General features: G+C 41.3%; 1 protein-coding gene across 3 annotated transcripts in view; it reads right to left on the bottom strand.

The window, feature by feature from the left end:
* Positions 1-18,450, bottom strand: part of LOC138136061 (trace amine-associated receptor 1) — a 59,251-nt gene that overhangs the window by 13,615 nt on the left and 27,186 nt on the right. For all 3 annotated transcript variants that reach the window (XM_069055141.1, XM_069055139.1, XM_069055140.1), the window contains exons 2-5: positions 16,806-17,194; positions 15,677-15,802; positions 11,138-11,254; positions 7,385-7,678 (exon numbers count right to left, since the gene is read on the bottom strand). In XM_069055141.1, the coding sequence (XP_068911242.1) occupies positions 7,385-7,678; positions 11,138-11,254; positions 15,677-15,802; positions 16,806-17,024 (756 nt within the window). In that variant the 5' untranslated portion in view covers positions 17,025-17,194. The remainder of the gene's footprint in view (positions 1-7,384; positions 7,679-11,137; positions 11,255-15,676; positions 15,803-16,805; positions 17,195-18,450) is intronic.

Here is an 18,450-nt window from a genome sequence, read left to right on the forward strand (position 1 = left end):
TCCATGGTTACTATTACAATATTTATTTATTTATCATAGTAAGCCCGGTTTACTCAACTCAATTTTAGCTAGATTTCTTAATAAGATTTGTCCTACTTTTTTCTGTCCGCGACTGTATCTTTTCCTTTATTTGTCGTTTTAATACATTTTTTTGTTCGTCACTGTCAGAATTGAGAATATTCTCCTGTGTGAACGGATTTTGATAAATGTCACAACTTGTCAAAACGAAACGTCAAGCTAATTTTAAAGATTTTAAGCGATTTGGAGCCTTTAAGGTGCTCGTCGAACAAAAACGTTGTATTCAACTCGTTTGTGTGTAAATTGGGCTCTTTATGGCTCGTTTCACTCGCATTTTAAAGTACCACAAGTGGCATAAAGAGCCCAATTTACACACGAACTCGTTAAATAAACTACTATTAATTGTTTATAAGATTGTAACGCCGAAAACTTCATATCCGGAAAAAAATTATACCTACGACAAAAAGTGTTTTTTACTATTTATTGCCAAAAATGATGTTTCTTACATTTGTTATGCTGAGGGCGTCGCGGACTGTGCGGTCTACCTTTCTATTAATATTTTTTTTTAATAACGAACAAGAAAGATAAAATCTTCTCACTGTTTGTGTATTTATTGCCATCGTGAAACTAATCCTTGGATTTTTTGCAATTGAATTGGTACGTGCTAATACCGCCATCATCGCCATTTCAGTCTCTTTGTTAATCCGACAACGTCGCAATAGCGTCGCCTTTATGGCATCATTGGGGATTGTATTTTGGTCGGCGGCGAGCTTCGGAATCGCCGGAAACCTTAGAAAGAAAGGTCAACCCCGTTGCCGGATTCGGCCTCTTTGTTTTTCCTTCGAAACGCTTTGATTCCGACCGTCCCGTTCCAAACAAAAGAATTTTCTTTTTATGCGATAGGTAATGGTTTTATTAAACTACAATAAAAAAAAACAACTCTCATTTCGATAGGAAAATATTTAGTCGTGACTTTGGCCTCGCCACAGTAGCACTTTCGGATCCCGTCCGTGCCTCTGTCCCACCCAACCTTCCTAATGAAGTTTTCAAACCATATTAAACTCCAGGAGGTCCTCCAGGATTTATCTCACAATTTGGGCTTGCTCACAAGAAAATGAATCGAGGGTGGATGCACAACGAGTCGAGGCAAATTAAACTTGTCCTTTTAGTTGCGAAACTGAAATAAAAAATACATTCCGGCCTGGAGGGTGATTCTCGTCTGGAAACTCCGGGCCCGGACCGGTGCACCCATTACGCTACACAGTGATCCGAAATGTACGATGCGAATAAATAATCAGTAGTAAGTACGTATGTTACTTGGGGACAAATTGATATTTTTACCAAAAACCCCTATTTTTAATTATCGTAAAAACGTATAGGACAAATTGTTTTTTTAGCAAAAATACCTACGTTTCTTGGGCATCATATCTGATCTGATAAAATCTGGATTAACTAAATAGACTAATAAAACGGGTTATTTTATGTTCAAATACCTACAGGGCGATAAAAAGTAGATCAATTTTAAAATCTATGTGTAAATGTAAAAAATACGTGCGGACAAAATGTACTTTTTTTTTATACATATAAATGCAGCTAACTAAAATTGTTACGTAGATAATGAATTAGGTTCATTGCTTTTTTATTTAAACTTAAAAAAAAAACTACATATTTAATATTACTTAACAACAAAAGCTGGTAGAACCTTAGAGGCCGATTTCAAGTTGATTTGCAACGGTCGCACTTGTTGTCACGGTAACGGCGCCAAAGAGAATGATGACGCATATTGGTAGTTAATGTGTAGGACAAAGATAGCAACACATTTGCGTTGCACCACCTATTTGCCACCATGACTTGAAATCGGGCCCTAAGACGAAGTTGTGTAAAAACTTTACGAGATTTATGGCGGTCATATTTATGTTATAATAAAATCTTTTAACATCAGTAACATATTTTATTTGCTCACTTATTTTTATTGTTTTTTTTTTTTCGTCAAGATCGTCTGGAGTGTAATACTTGCAACAACCATCATCTTAAAGTTAAGAAATGTCACAGAAACAAGAGCAAGACAAGACAAGCGATGATAAATTTCTCCCATAAGAAAGGATTCTAACGTCTGGGAACAATTCTGCACTTTTATGGGAGACTGCAACGATGTAAGATCCGTCGAAACGGTCGAAATTCGCATACACGACACACGAGAGAAAAAAATGTATAATTTGTACAGAGGCTTGGAATTCCTATTTGAAAAGTGTTGTTACGCCAATGGACTCTTCTAGAGTCTGCGCAGTTTTACGTTGTCAGTGCGTACGGTCTCCGTCTCTTTGTTTCTCTGAATTGCGACAAAATGGCAAAGTTGCGTGATTTCAACGAATATTTTATTTGTAATTTCAGCGATGTTAATGATAAACATGCATTGTGTTCGTTCATAAAACTATTTATATTTTAGAGCAAAACTCTACATTCCGTGCATGTGCATAGTAGATTTTCACCTTGCAAACTTATCTCTCGAAGCAAAGGAATTAGAAAAAATATTTGAGTTGTTAACATTTCGACGACAGGATGCTGTTGTTAAATATAAAGTCTTATTTGGTTAAGCTAAAATAATGATTTGCCCTATAAGTGACATACTTCCTACTATCGTCCATAACGTGCAGATTGATATAAATGTCGAATTTATATCTCCATCCGTTCCCGAAATTACGCTATTCGTAATCTGGGGGCGTTATTGCGTGCACGAAATTCCCGAGTTTGCGAAAGAGCCGCGACGGTAATGTCCTGTAATACGTTTATGAATAAATCATGCAGTCGGTTTGTTTGCACGAGACGATTCCGCGAGAGCTCCTCTTTCTAAATTTAATGTTGAAAATTCGGACCGACGATAAAGCCGAAAGAAATACAAATGAGACGCTATTTTTTCTCTGGACCGCTATCAAGACCTCCGGAACGAGAATCCCCCGATCTCCCGGAGTCGCCGGATCGACGGCGCTACATGTGCAGGTGTAATTGGATGCTGATGAATTTTAATGGATCCTCGTTCCGTTCCGGTTAAAAATTAAAACCGTCTCGTTAATTCAAGGAATTAGATTTAAACGGTGCACAATTATTCCCACAACTTGATTTAAATATCCACCTGTTGCAGGTTGTCACATTTACATCAGAACTATTGTCCCGTGACTCTTCTTTCGAATTAGTCGTTCGTGACGAATTCTTCTACCAATTTACGGCGCTTGCTGTTTTGCAAAACGACCCAAACGAGATTAGAGCAGGCGAAGACGCTCAAAGGACCTTCGACTCCTGCGGTCGGACCCGCGCTCGGACCCGGAAAGTGCGGCCTCCCGGATCGACTAACCGGAAATGCGTCCCTAAAAAATCCCCGTCGAAATTAATAAAGCGGAATTTAAAAGAGATCACGTTTGACTCGCGTTTAAATTAAATTTCGTTCTTTCATAACTCGACTCGTGCAAAGCTTAATATTTTTGCATGATTTCGTCCTCAAACAGGAAGCTCACTTCGCCTAATTGGATCCATCGTTTTCCCCATTAGTGCAACAAACCTTCGTGAATCTGCGTGACCGTACTTCGAAAATCATTCGATTCCTCGCAGTGGAAATTATTTAATTCGCGACCTCTTCGTGATATTCTGCAAAAGAATATATTTTTGGAATGATCGTTGTTGGAAATTCGAATGGATTGCGCTTTATTGGAGGCGCGACATGAGCTTTCATCGTCGAGTTATTTCTTGTAAAAACGAATTGGAAGGTGCACAGCGAAAATTTCGAATCGGACAGACGGACAGGACGGAAGCAGAAAATAATTCGAGCATATTTTCCGTGCGACTGAAGCTGCACGCGCTCCGAGACCGAAAATTTTAATAAAATGTCGAGTAAAATGTACAACATTTTTAATGCCGCCAAAAGTGAAAAATAAAACGATGCTGTACGCTCGTGATGCATAACAACATTGTTTTTTGTCACAGCGATGTTCACATTTCAAAGGAATCCGGAAGACGAGAAAATTTAAGCAGACGCAAGTGCCCAACTAAATATTAATTTCGTAGCAAAATGACAAAAAAAAAATTACAACTTCGCGAACTTACTTAACTTAAAAGGACAAATTCTATTTGGAGTGAAAAGCTGGCGAACAAAAATGTTCAATGCAACTTTTGCGTTGTTGAAATCGCGATAAAAAATACCAGGATTTTTCTGTTACGTGTTCGGTTCGGCTTTGTTTTCTGTTTATTGTGCCTCGAGACACTGAAAAGCTGTGTTATCGAACTAGACGACGACAACTGAATGATATCGGAAATGTTTCTGTGAGATGCTGAGGCTTCAGGCTGGGCACAATTAGAGAGAAGTTTTCTTAGCGAACGTAAGAGGAATTTGATATTTTAAGATGTCGTAATCTTGTGAAAATTAAAAAAACAAACGAAGGAAAATTTGCAGGTGAAGTAATCCTATACGGGATAATACAGAAAGAGAGGTGGAGAAAAAATGAGTAACGAGGGACGACGGGAATTAATTTGACATGTCGAATGAGTATTTCCAAAACAGAGAATTTTTCTTATTTATACATACATATTACTTATTATAAAACATGATATACAGGACGGAAACAGAAAATAATTCGAGCATATTTTTTTATAATGTGCCGAAATTTTACCTACGAGTTTGTTTGACAACGTAGAAGACTAAAAACAATTAAAAAAAATTGTAGCTCAAAAAATAAATGTCATTTTATTTTTTGACATAGAATTTTTTAGATATTTTTTCCGAGTTCTACATGAAGCCAGTAGCTCGTGGTTAAAATATCTGTACAACTTTCAATAACACCCTGTATAGATGTGTTGGCATAATGTATTCTTTAATATGTATCTGTTCTTTTTAGCATGTGTACAAATACTTTGCAGAAATAAACATTATCATTATTTTTATTATTCTTATAGCTATTAAAATAAAAAGGAACTAGAAAAAAAGGACTGAAAAAAATTTTGTTTTCAATTAATTACAAAAAGAAATTGGGAGATTGAAAATTTGAGGTACACAATAATTAGGAAAAAAATAGAAAGAGAAGAATAATTTGATAAAAAGATTTTGTTTTAGAATCAAAGAAAAATAATAAAATAAAAATTTATGGTTAAAATAATAAACTAAAACAACTATCTAATAAAATCCAAAAGCAAAAATTTAAAATTATTAAATTCACAAGGAAATTGTAAAGAAAAAGAAGACATTAGAAAGAAAATGGGAAATATTTTGAAAAGGAAAAAATATAGAGATTAAGATGGAATGAAAAAAGAGAAGAATCCAACAAAATATCTATTTGGTGTTGGAATTTAAAAAAAAGAATATAGTGTTAAGTGCTAAGTATACCTACTTTTATCAACATTCAAAGACAAAAAAGGATAAAAAACTTGCAGCTGAAAGATGATATAAAATCGGATAATCCAGGAGATAATTTATAAAGCAAATACGAAGAAAAATTGGAATGTAACTAGAAAAATAAAAACTGAAACAAGAGAAAAATCCATCGATCAGCAAAACGAGTGAAACCAATTAATCAAGAACAAACTTGTAAAATCGAAAAGAAGCGATATACGAGTAGAAAATAAAAAATAATTGATCGATTAGAGTTTAGAAAAACGTTCCGAATTAAAATTTCGTCGTTGAACTTGCTCATTTGTTATTAAAATGTACGTTGCAGAAACGTTGACGTAAATAGAAAATGGAAATAATTATAAGGCACAAAGAATAATCGCGCCCGTCTGGACCGCTTCCACATTCCCGCCTGTGTCGCGAGCGGAGGTGATATCATCCGATCTAGAAAGACGAGCGAGGATCAAAGAAGGAAAAGTAAAAGAAGAAGCAGAAAAAGAGAGTTATCGAAGTCACGGTTACAGAAAACGTTACAATATGTTTCGTGACGGAGAAAAACAGTTACCGTAACATTATTTCAATTTTATTTTTATCAACTTTAAAATCTGACCGACTGTGGTCTATGAATTCAGCAATTCCAGCATTCGTTACCCTTCAAATCGCAATTTCAATAAATGAAACTCTCCGACGTAAAAATCCGAATTAAACGTTCTTTCCCAGTCTTTTGAATAATCAGCGTCGATTTCTACATCCGGCAAACAGTCTGGCATGGTACCGTCTCCACCTCGATATTACTCCCTTTGTCTCCCACTTTTTCCTCTCCCAAATTAACTATTTAGTAAATTCCTATGTTTTTTTGTCGAGCCAAACCCTCCAGAATAGATGAGAGAGACCGTCGAGATTCCGCGCAAAAACGTAACGAGCTCGCCGAGGAAGTTTAATGACGGAGTAAATGTGTCTGCAGGAACCGTCATCCCGAAAGGACAAAACGCTACATCATCATCCTTTCAATAATTAAGAGTCCCGGAAATCGATCCGAACGTCGCTCCTTTAAGGCCGCAACTCGCACGGATAAACCAATAAATAGTTAATAAAGGAGGGTCCTCCGTACAATTTAATTTTTGTTTTGGACGTCCTGGAACAGATCCAATATGCTCTGCCAATGTGTTCAAGAACATTTGGCGCCTTTATATTGAAGCAATTTAGCGCTAAATGTGCGATGCAGTTTCCTCGGGTCTCGTTAAATGCAGTCGCGGGACAAATCCGAAAAGTTAAAACTTTTCCATTCGCTTCTTTCACATTCTGGCGGATTTTTGCGGTCGTTAATCAGACCAAATCCCATCATTCAATTTACCACGTGGACGGGAAAAAAGCTTCTTTCTCCAGTCAATCGGCAAGTGGCAGACTAAACGTTTTTGTTAAATCTGACAGATTATTCCGATATCCTTCAAAACGCTGGAGCGCTTTGTTCATCGTCCGTCCCCTTTCCAAGATATATTTCATCTAATTTATATTTTATCATTCATGAGGAAGGGTAATTGTTTCGGAAGGATAACTCATCCCTGACGCTTTCCCGATTGGTACTGCGGATGAGATATGATACGACAAAACATTATACCACTTCATTTTTAAAACGCTGCGAAATGCAAAGCACGATCAAATTTAAACGTCACAGTTTCGCCACTCATAAATTGCATCCGACATAAATAGTAATGAGTTGTAAATTATTTATACAGTGCGTACGTTTTTCGTTAACGCTCGACCGAAACTATTACACTTTCGGTATTCCGAATTTATTAATGGCCCCATCAAAAATTCATATCGACCAAACAGAGCCACACAATCCCGTTTTTAACGGAAATTACTTTGGATGAAATGCATATTTAACGCTAGTCCTAATGCTGGACGCGCGAATAGTTCAAAATAATATCCGGAGGGTTTGCTGCATCGCCGCTCCGCTCTACCAACAACAATTTTAGTTTCCAAGTTTCTTACCTTCTCGATGCTGGCCCCGCCGTAGTCGTCCGGACTGGCGATGGTATTGCACCCGGACTTCCTCAACCGGAGTTTGTTGACGTGGAAGGCCGACCCGTAACAGTACATCAGGATCATGGTCGTGGGGAAGTAAAAACCGCAAGCCGCCAATATCCTGATCGAGGCCCTGGTGTAGAAGGGCTCGCACGCCATCATCCCCGTGGGATTGAAGTAGTAACCCCCGCGGGGTAGCACCAGGATGGAGAACAGCGTCACCGACATTATCCACGTCATGCTTATAATGGCGACACAACCCTGCAACCAAAACAGGATATATAACATTTACATAACGACTTGCAGCGATGTTTCGCAGCCGCCGTGTACCTAAAAGTCGTAAATCTTGTCGCACTGGGGGAGCATTTTTTCGGGGGGGCGGCGTTGATGATTCGACCGCCGAATGGCAAATCTGGACGTCTTTCTCGACTCAGACAAGGCGATCAGTTTCAGCGATATAAAAACCGTAGAGGAGACGATAAAGCGGTCACAGTAAAGCGAAGAACAGTGATTTCCTCCCGAGTTATTGACATGATTGATGCGGGATTTAAGGGAAATTTCAACCCCGATTTTTTGTGCCTCCCCACGCAATTTTTCGCTCGCGTTTAGTTAGGTGAGTCGAGTGACATGTGTCACTGATGTTGACAGCTCGCGTGGCCAATCTCATAAAAATAAAAACACCAAAAGAAGATGGCCCTGATCTGTCGTCTGTCAGACTTGCACTGTTTGGGCGCACCGTGGCAGGATAATACGGTGGTGTCGTAAAACACGCAGTTTAATGGAATTCCTTTTGTGACGTCATCAAATCTAACGCCTACAACAACAACGGCGGCGGTGCATGCAAATCAAGTTAGGGATTTATGAACAAGATCAGGACTTGCAGTCATAAACTGGAACAAATTGCCGACTGCCGCATTATTATCCTTTAAGCTCAGCGAGAGACGAAGATATTGAAAACAAAAAGTGTGTTTAGAAATATTTCTGTGGGAGCGCGCTTTCGTTGTGTTTTTCTTGTCGTCGCGACGACGCTTTTGATACCTCGAAAGTGGCACAAAAGAAAATAAATTTGCCAGTCCGACACGAACAAAAATAATTTGTACGGGCGCGGCAAATTTAAATTGTAATTTCTTCCATCTGCAAACTTTGGATTTAATTAAAAAAGTGCGCCGAAGAGCGAATAAAATAAAAATGTAAATACTGACTTGTTCCGATTTCAGACGGCGATTGTGTTTCAGTAAACTTGTTAAAAATGTATGAAGGTACTTAAGCTCCTCTCTCGAATTCGTTCCATAATCGAAAAAAGGAGCCGTCGAACTGAACAGTGCCACTCTAACGGGAATGTGTGTCATTTTTCTTGGAACTTTTTCCCCACCATCCGCTCGTAACGTCCTAATTTCGACTGGCAACGGCCTAAACGGTCCAGATAACCGCCCCCTGATCACGAATCAACCGTTTGTTTCTGATTTATCCGGCGACATTTGCACGTCGCAGATGCGAGTTATGCAAATTCCCACAACCGTAAAAGTGTTAACGGGATCGGTTACGCGAAAAAATCTGTTCCTTATCGCAGACCGAATAATTAAATCGGTCGGGGGATAAGCGCTCCTGTTCTTATCAAACCCGCGAAACGTCTCGAATGGCGATAATTCACCCTCGGAACTCACCATCTGGATGCAAGTTGAACAATCGAGATTTGCGGTTTAGTTGGTAAGCAATTAATCGTCCCCCTTGCAAATTGTCTTTATCTGGCGACTTTCATAATGCCGCACGAGTCCTTTAACTTCGTCCTGAATTAATTTGGGTTTTTTGCGCGCAGAGAGAGAGTGCGGCGAGAATGGGACAATTAAAAATTAAAATCACAATGAAAGTTTAAGTGTTAGTTTGCGACTCCAAAACTTCACAACTCCACCAACTTAAATTGCTCGCTCTAGCTGAAACTATTAACTGATCTAAGAGAAGAAACAAACACATTAGATGAGCTCCACCTATCACGGACGAGGTGTCTCATCGTAAATCTTCAACTGTATGTTCATGTTCATCAAATTCTTGTCTCGACTTTCATTTCTTCTACAAAAAATTCTACAAGTCATGGTCCACAGTGATAGAAATAAATCCGACAACAATCTGTGACGTGAAATGTACGGCCCCGCCTATCGTGGAACCGTTTTGGGCGTGGCCTCTCACTCCGCGAAACAAACCACACCTTATAAAATTCTTCTCTCGACTTTTCTTACTTCCACGAAAGATATTGACAAGTCAAGGTTCGCGCCGATAAAGATAAATTCGATAAAAATCTGCGAGAGGAAGTTTGTGAAATGTGCCGCCACGCTCCGGCTACTTTCCTTGTAACGAACGCGAAACGCCAATGTGGAAATTATTGGACGGACCTCTCGCGCCAGGCTAATTCCGAAACTAGAACACCGTCGAGGGGCGTTGGTCCATCTTCTTCGGTGCTGACGTGCGAAGGCCGATTTGCCCGCTCGCTTTTTGATTTAAATCGGATTATATCTGTTTTCGTTCGGTCAGAATCGACGCCAGAAAATTCACTGGCGCGCATCGACAGCGTTAATCCGGCGCCCTTTTATCACTCGAACGCGTGTCTCTGCTTGATTCCGCGTTCATAACAAGTGTCAAATTTGACAGTTATGGGTGCAGTCTGCTGCGATTTATAGATCCTGCAGGGCATAAACTGCATCGGTCATGTATATATGGTTGCATAACTCGCACACAATTAACTGGACGGGATGGTTTCTTGTCGCGACTGCGGCAAGAAGGGACTTTGTGTGTCTTTTTTTCTTAAAACAATACTTGTCCGGTCAGACCAGATTAAATACAAGATTAACGATCGGACGTGATTGTTAATTGTGCGACAGTTTTGTGAGTTTTTCGGGTCTGGTTAACAAGAGATTTTCCAAACTGGAATGCATCGGCATGTTTCAGTAAACACGGATTCATGCTTCGTTTGGTATTCAGCAACTTACTGCTTGATTAATTCGGGCTTCTCTTGTGATCAAAATCGTACAAAAGCGTATAATTGGATTTAAAGATGCGTCCCGATGGCGTTCAGGTGTCTGTTCTCATCCTGTTCGGTCGTGAGCGAATCTTTGTAAACACAATCACACTTTGTCCGCTGCAGCGATCCCAAAATCTAGGTTACGAAGTTGCGAAGGCGCCGAAAAAAGCTCCTGTACCCGGACTTGTCCCCGATGATTGATGACCGATTTCCCATCGACACGAGTCCCTAATTCGACGCGTTCCATACTCTCGATTTTTTTTTCTCATGTGGAATCGAGCTACGACCGCGATTTGGTGAATCTCGGGATTTATGACAGCTCTAACTTCCCTCTCGAAGAAAATTGAGCGGTGGTTGTAATTACAAGTGTGCCGGATTGCTCCTGGAAGAGGGTGCAAACCGCAAGATTCGTGGCCGAAGCTCGACGTTAATTAAGAGAATCGATATGGCTGTTGTTGCGGGCGCAGTTACATCCGCTGGTGGTCAACCGGCTCAGGATCAGCTCGTTTAAAACTCGCCGAAAAACGGCGTCTAACGAGAGGAGCTCTTAATGAATATCTGATTTCACGACGTGGGCATAGTTGGGGTGCATGCCGACGGTTTTAATATCGATTCGGCTCCCTAAAGTATTCACGGGGGAGGATCGGGTCTAATCTCGCGTCTAAGCGACTCTAACAAAACGGGATTCAGACAAATTCCTTCCTTACCTTTTTGCTGGAGTGCTTGTGATATCTGGCGGGGTGTAGCATGCAGAGGTACCGATCCATGGCCATGCATATTAAGATCACCGCCGACTGCTGACTTATGGCCCCCCTGAGCAAAGCCTGGAATCAATGAAGAATATAAACAGCTCACAATTACTAGAAAAAAGCGCCATTCTAAGATTGGATTTTTTAACCGTTCCACATTTCGGCTCGAATCTACTGCGGAGATTCACCGAGATACATTTTTAACACGAAATTTGCATATTTTTATATAAAACCGCGCTAATAATTATTCATTGCAGCGTAATGTAGTCCCCTAGTCGCCGTTTAAGATAAATTAATCTCTTGCCGCATAAAAGCCACATATGAATATAAAAAAAGTTTAGTATGATAAATAACGTTTTAATGAAACCTGTTTAATCTCTTTCGGATAAAAAATGCATTTAAGGTTGTCGTCATATTCGTAAAGAGCTCTCTGAAGCCTTAATAGGTCCGCTGATAAATTATCTTTTCACCGGAGCGTTCTGCACAGATTTATAACAAAATACGTCCCATTAATATCAGTTTCTGTTAGGTAAACTGGAAAAAATAGTAATTAAAAAGCAAACAAGTGTGCCTTTCATTAGGCCTCCCTAGGAGGAAGATGGATTGCCTTTCGCAAGTTATTATCTGAACTCGGAAAATATATTGTTTTAGTGCAGACGAGCTAATTGATGGCGAAACCAAGATTAATTTTTCGGGGCCCCGTTGACTCCCCCGAACTCCATCACGACACAGTCACGATCAAAAAAATGTTTCACCGACTGCCACATTTTAAAAACTCAAAGGATACAAAGAGAAAATGCTTTCGTTTCGGTGGGGCGGCGACTCTTCTCAAACGACGAAAATAAATTAAAAATGATTGAGGTTATGTTAACTGCGACGTGTGTGCGTGTGTCACATTTTTTTTTTTTGAACTTTCAAACGAACTCTGCTAACGACAACTAAAAAATATCTCTTCTCGACGCCCGAAGAAATTCTCCTGTAACGCCTGAAGCCGGGAGACGAAGTAAATTAAACTAAAATCGTTGAGGTTATGTTTACCGCTGACGTGGCGGGTTGAGTCGAATAATTCTGTTTGAAAGTCTAAACAATGCAAGCTAGAGGCAACAAAAAATGCTTCGTTCAACAATTTGACGGAAATTTCTTGGAACGAATAGAATTAAATTTTTTGAGGTTATGTTCACCGATTACGTGTCAGATGGAATAAACCATTTTAGAAATGTCAAACGGACTCTGTTAACGACAATAGAAAAATGTCTATGTATTTTCCTGGTAAAGAATTTCTCTTACGGTTCCTCAAGCGAAAAGACAAATTAAATTAAATTAAAATCATGGAGATTATGTTCTTCGCTGACGTATCGGGTCGAGTAATTAGTTCTTGAGTTAGAGACAACAGAATATTGTTTATTTTCCACACTTACTAGCTCTTTAAATTCTTGATGCCAGTTGAATACAAAAATTTTGAGGTTATGTTCACAGCTAACGTGTCAGATTTTGAAATTTGAAACTGCGTACGTTAGAGACAAGAGAAAATGTTTTGGATGCCAGCAGAAAATCTCTTATAATTCTTGAAGCGACCCCAATTAAAACCAGGTTATGTCCACCAGCGCCGACATTGACAGATGACATCTGAACTGACAGCTAATTAACAAAAATCATCTCTTTTATTTCAGGTCGAAGGCCTTCGCCGCGCGTCATTTCGCACGCCGCCCCCATCTGTCGCGACCTCCTGCCTCCGATTATGCCATTTGAATAACGGCAAACAATCCGGGGAATTGTCCAGGACGAATCCCGCAGTCCGACAGGATCCGTCAGCGCTAGAAATGTCGAACAATAAATTGAATTAGCTCATTCGAGTCACGAACTTCCATAAATCTGTTATAGCTCCTCCGATTGACCGGAAGATAAGTCAGACCCGGTGGAGAAAAAAAAATCAACGAAATGCGCTCACCGCAAATTTGCGTTTGTTCCGATAAATCACCGGAATTTATTCTGTCACGTCAAAAGTTTTTCGGTGCCACCGGACGGGACATGTATCGGTTATAATTGAAAATCGATGTTCCGGGCCGAAACGGGATGTCCGAGCTCGCGCATAAAATATAAGTGGCTGCCATTTGAAAGAAAGATGGCGGAGAGGCATAACTCACAATTAACCCCCTCCCATTACATAATCGTCAAGCTCCTCTGCGAGGACTTCAGATAAACACTCGAAACAGTTGCTACTTTGTTGCCCCTCGCACCTAGTTTTGTTCCGAGCCGAGCGAAAGACTCTCAAGTTGCGATCTCTTCAGCGTGGTCCCTTTATCGACGGTAATTACTGTCGTTGCGTGTCTGAAGGCTCGGACTAAAACGCCGCACAGCGAACAAAGTTACTCTTGTTCGTGTTGGCCGAAATCCTGGCTAAGTGCTCTGTAGACATACATCAGTGTCAAGCCGGTGACCCTGTAAACGGGATCCGTATGCATTTTGTTCCATTTGGTGAGGTTAATGGTGTGTGATAGCGAATTGATTGAGGAACACAGCCAGCGGATAATGCCTATCTCGTCGTTCCGCGATAACTACAGTCATCAACTCTTACATGTTACGATTTATGCAAATCTGATTGCGCACAGACCAATCCCACATGCCTCGCCCGGCGCCTCCGCCAAAAATCAAAGACCTCGATGCCTGTTGAGCTGGACGATTCTGGTAGAATCTGGCCGGGTTGTTGGGCCACGTTCGCTCAACCCGTAAACGTGAGCTTTATATACGGCTATTTGTTTTTGTGAATAGGTCTGGGCGTAAACGTTGTCATCGCCGGGTTTAATCGTTTGTAATCGAGGGAACTAGATAACTAATCCCCAGGATTCCACTAAGTGGTCTCTAGCTGTGCAACTGCTTTGGAACAAAGAGACTGTTTGGTAATAAAACGAACGAACTCTTCTGATCGACAACTAAAGCTTCCAGACCTGCGAACTACAACTACGAGAACTGTGTACTCTGTGAGAACAGTGTCCAAAGTAAATATTTTTCGGTTCGGCATTAAGTTACACACTAGAGGGCGATTATATCGGATTTCCATTTTTACCATTCAAATCGCGCTTACTCCCAAAGTGTGCTATTCAAATCGATTTTTCCGTGCCAACAAATTTCGTTGCATCTTTCACGCTGTCACTCAACACAAGATATGAAATTATTGATGCACCGGACCCGGGGTAGTGTGATTGACGTGGAATTTAATCAACTCGCTTTGTCTGTTTCCCAGTGGCCTCGCGTATATTCACAAAACTTTACAAAATTGGCCGAACAATTTTTTGTCGCATTTTTTGACCGGTTCCGACAATGTTGACGCAATTTACTCTCGGAAAAGAAAACGCGGAGCAGACGCGATTTGTTTAATTATCTTTCCACTTTTGAAAATCATAACACGAGTCCGGTGGACTCCACCGGACCGGGATAAATCCGGAGATAACAGATGTGGCACACTACACGAAAAACACCGTAATTTTATTAGTCCTGGGGCGCTCTACCGAAAGAGATAAATAGTGGCGTGAAGGATCGGCCGATTTCATACAAGTTTTATTTTTGGGAAAGGTGGACGCCGTCAGAATCGGAGGGTCGGCTCGAATTGCACTCCTTTTATGATCGGCAATATCCAGCTTATTGCCAATACGGTCTCCACTGTATTTATTTTGAGAGCGTGACACTCCCTCAATGGAGTTGGTCCATCGAGGATCGCTGCAAGGAGAGAATGAGTCGATTCTCGACCCCCGAGGGGCCACCGGTCATCGAGTGTCGAGCGACAACTCATCGAACGCTCTTGTTCAAGCTGTCGCGCTCCACCGACTATGGAAATGAAATAATCGAATATTCGTGGGGCAAGTTTCGCCGAATTTGAGTCGGCGTCGCCGTCGCGGCGGTCTAGTTCAAAGCCACTCTGCCATTAAGTCAATAGAGCCACTCGACAGCGGAAAGGCATAAAGTGCATATTATATTTTCCTTTGAGCTTGATCTGAGACCGAACTCCTAAGAAAGCGAATCATTTGCGTCACCAGTTGCGAGCGAACGTTTCGCAAAATATTCCGACAGCTCGCACCGGTGCACCGGCTTTCCAAAAAGAAACAAGCGCAAACAGTCTTCCGGTCAACTCGACTGTAATCAGATTCGAGCGAAATTAAATTGACCCTCGTCGAAACTGATTACGGAATATCAATGGCGACGCCAAACTAGCGCTCATTGTTGGCAACTTAATTATGACGGTGGGAGAAGTGTGGTTGGTTTTATTTCGTCGAAAAAAATTCCCACCGAGTGAATTCCCTAATTCCGCAAATCCCGTTCATTTTTTTGAACTGCGGCGTTGACAAAGCTGCGAGTAAATATCGGACTTTGTGTTGGCGGCGTTAATTTGGTTGCCGTCCCCGTTCAATGATGTCGTTCCGAATTAACTGGTCCTGTGTTATAGTAATTAACCAAACAGAACGTTCAAATTCAATATCAATCATCTTTATGAATTTGGCCTACCTGAATCTGACAGACCAGCTCTCCATAGGGCCAACAATGGCGCAGCGATGGTACGATCGCGAAAGGGGTGACCAGCAACCCCATCGCCAGATCGTTACTCGCCAGCGACGTCAAGAGATAGCGGGGCTGGAACAAAACGAGAAAAAAAAACGTCATCGATCCTGTTGCTCCGGTTGCATCACTTAATTTAACTACTTCCTTGAAATTAATCGCAATTGTAAATTCCAGTTCAAGAAGTAACCGGAATTACCACTTCTCTTCTTTTAATTAAACGCTCCGCAAGTTCGCCCAAGGAAAGGGTTGCCCTAATTTGTCATTCGCAGTCTCGGGAGGTAGATAGGGCCGAAACAAGGGGAGCACTTTAAGTGAATATTATTTCGAAGGAAGACGACATTAATGTGAGGATTAAAAAGTTTTCGTGTTGATGTTAGTTGTAATTATGAGGACGGGGTCGACGTTAACGCTAACACCGGAATCCCCTTAATCCCATTTTTACAAGACTCGTCCCGGACTGGGATTAGCGGCATAGTGCAAACATTTTTCACTACCCGGAACGGGATTCGGCTCGTCCATGCAAAACCATTAAGGATTCTAATAAAGTTATCTCTTTTAGTGTCGCTTAATACGCGGCTCAACCACCAGTCCGGGAGAAATTTACAAATCCGGGGCTCGCGACCGGGGAAAAGTTGACGCTAATTCCCCATAATGGAAAATGGACAATAAAGTTCAAAGTAAGGAACTGGCGAAAGTGGAAGTATGCCTGATTGAGGTTATGTTTCCTTCTTCCCTCTATTATTCAATTTTCACGCGTTCATACCCTTGAACAAAAATTCACAAAATATAAATCACAATCGTAATCTCTCTCGTTTCCAAAAACTCACCGTTCAGCACAAAACAAAATCTCATCATTTCTAATGAAAAAAGTGAGGTTATGTTTCATGTTTTCATTTTTTAAACTTTCACGTTCAACTTTGATAAAAATTGAACGAAATAATAAAAAATTATATTGAAATTCGTGTTTGAGCGGAGCTCGAATAACCCCTCAAGTTCATTATTTACTTATGAGCCCCCACAATACATAACCTCACAAATTTTTAACTTGAGCAGCTGCAGCTTGTGATTTACCGACCTGCGAGTGTATATATTTGGAGTATCTCCTGCTGTTGATGACTAGGATGAGGAGGAGGTTGGCGGCGAGGACCCCCACGGTGAGCAGGAGAACGATGAGCGCCTGGAGGACATCTCCGGGCCCCAACAGCGACAGAAAACTAGCTTGGCTGTAACGCGGGTGTGTACAACTGCTGTTCTGCAAAGCCGGCGCCACAAGAATCGTAGTTTTGTGATGCATCTCGGCGATTGCGAGACAATTCCGTGAACGTTCAGTGGGAGCCGCTCTTTAACTTATTGCTACCTGGAGTTGTAGCCGTTCTCAGCGTGACAGTCTTCGAGCATTTTCCCCAAGATTTGTGTCCACAACCCCGAATCGATGCACATTTGCTCCCGTTCGGAGGTCCCGTTCTGCAACAAAAAACCGTCATTAGAGAAAGCGGCTGGCGCTTATTTCCAAGTTACATTTGTTTTATCGCCGCTGTAAAGTGTCTGCAAAAGGACAAGATTCGGTTTGATAGATTAAGTGCAACGAGGCAGACTGCAAAGAGAAGAAACAGCTAATAACGGGTGATTTAGAGGCCCAGGGGCCTAGAATCGCAGATCACGGACTCGGAACCGCCCTTATCTGACCTACCCCGAGCCGAGAGAGCTGCAGTTTCGCAACGGACCTCCGACAAATATACTCCCAAGATAAGTAAATACAGTCGACCGTATTATAACCGATACGTTTTCGACACTGCTGCAGATAAATTGAGTTTTGTATATTTATGAAGCCGCCAGAGACAATATCGGCGAACGTTATTAGTTGAAATTTGTGGTGCTAAAAGCACACAAGAGAAGGCTAACAACGACAATTGCAAACGGGCCTCGAGAGATCAATCAACAACGAAAAAACGTGATTCCCACTCGAATTCGATCCGGCGATGCCGCAAATTCTTCCAGATCAGTTTAACTTCTTTGTAATGAAAGTACTTCATCGCTTCGAAAACGTCGCATGTGACGGTCGATACACAGGGCGAACAAAAAACACTTGCATTTCTGTAGCGAGTCGCCGGAATCAGAGACGGACTCGTGCAGATCTTGATGTGATTTGAGCGGAAAAAATGTGTTAGCGGGCGAAAAATCTGCAAGTTGGAGTAACTCAGTTATGAAAGCAATTGCAAAATCGTTTTCTTGGCGGAAAATGCGGAAATCAACTTCTCGCCTTCTCGCGAAACTTCATTATATTCCAATGTTAACCGAAGATCCCATTCAAGTGCAAATGCGTGAATTATAAATCGGCTCTGTTATTGACTCAACAAAACCGATAACTTAAACACCGCTAAAAACCGCACTTGTTGTATATTTATAAGACTGCGAGAATAGATAACCGAATCATTGCTTCTAGACTGATCCGCCGGGTGCGCCGTTGTCTGCCCGGTTCTCCTTTTGTGATTTTTCGCCCCATCATAACTTCGTTAGGGATCTCGCGTCAGATGTCTCAACTGCTCCTGAAGATGTTTCGCGATCGGATTAGCGACGATACGTCCTATTGTCGGCGAACACATCCACCCAATTAACGACACTTTTCTTCGCACTCCTAATCGGAAACACACGTGAATTAGAAGAGCGAGTGGTAGTCCTGGCGCAATTCAGCTTGGTCATGTCGTTTCGTAAACGAGGGA

This window comes from Tenebrio molitor, chromosome 7 (assembly GCF_963966145.1).
Source record: "Tenebrio molitor chromosome 7, icTenMoli1.1, whole genome shotgun sequence".
Taxonomy (NCBI): Eukaryota; Metazoa; Arthropoda; class Insecta; order Coleoptera; family Tenebrionidae; genus Tenebrio; species Tenebrio molitor.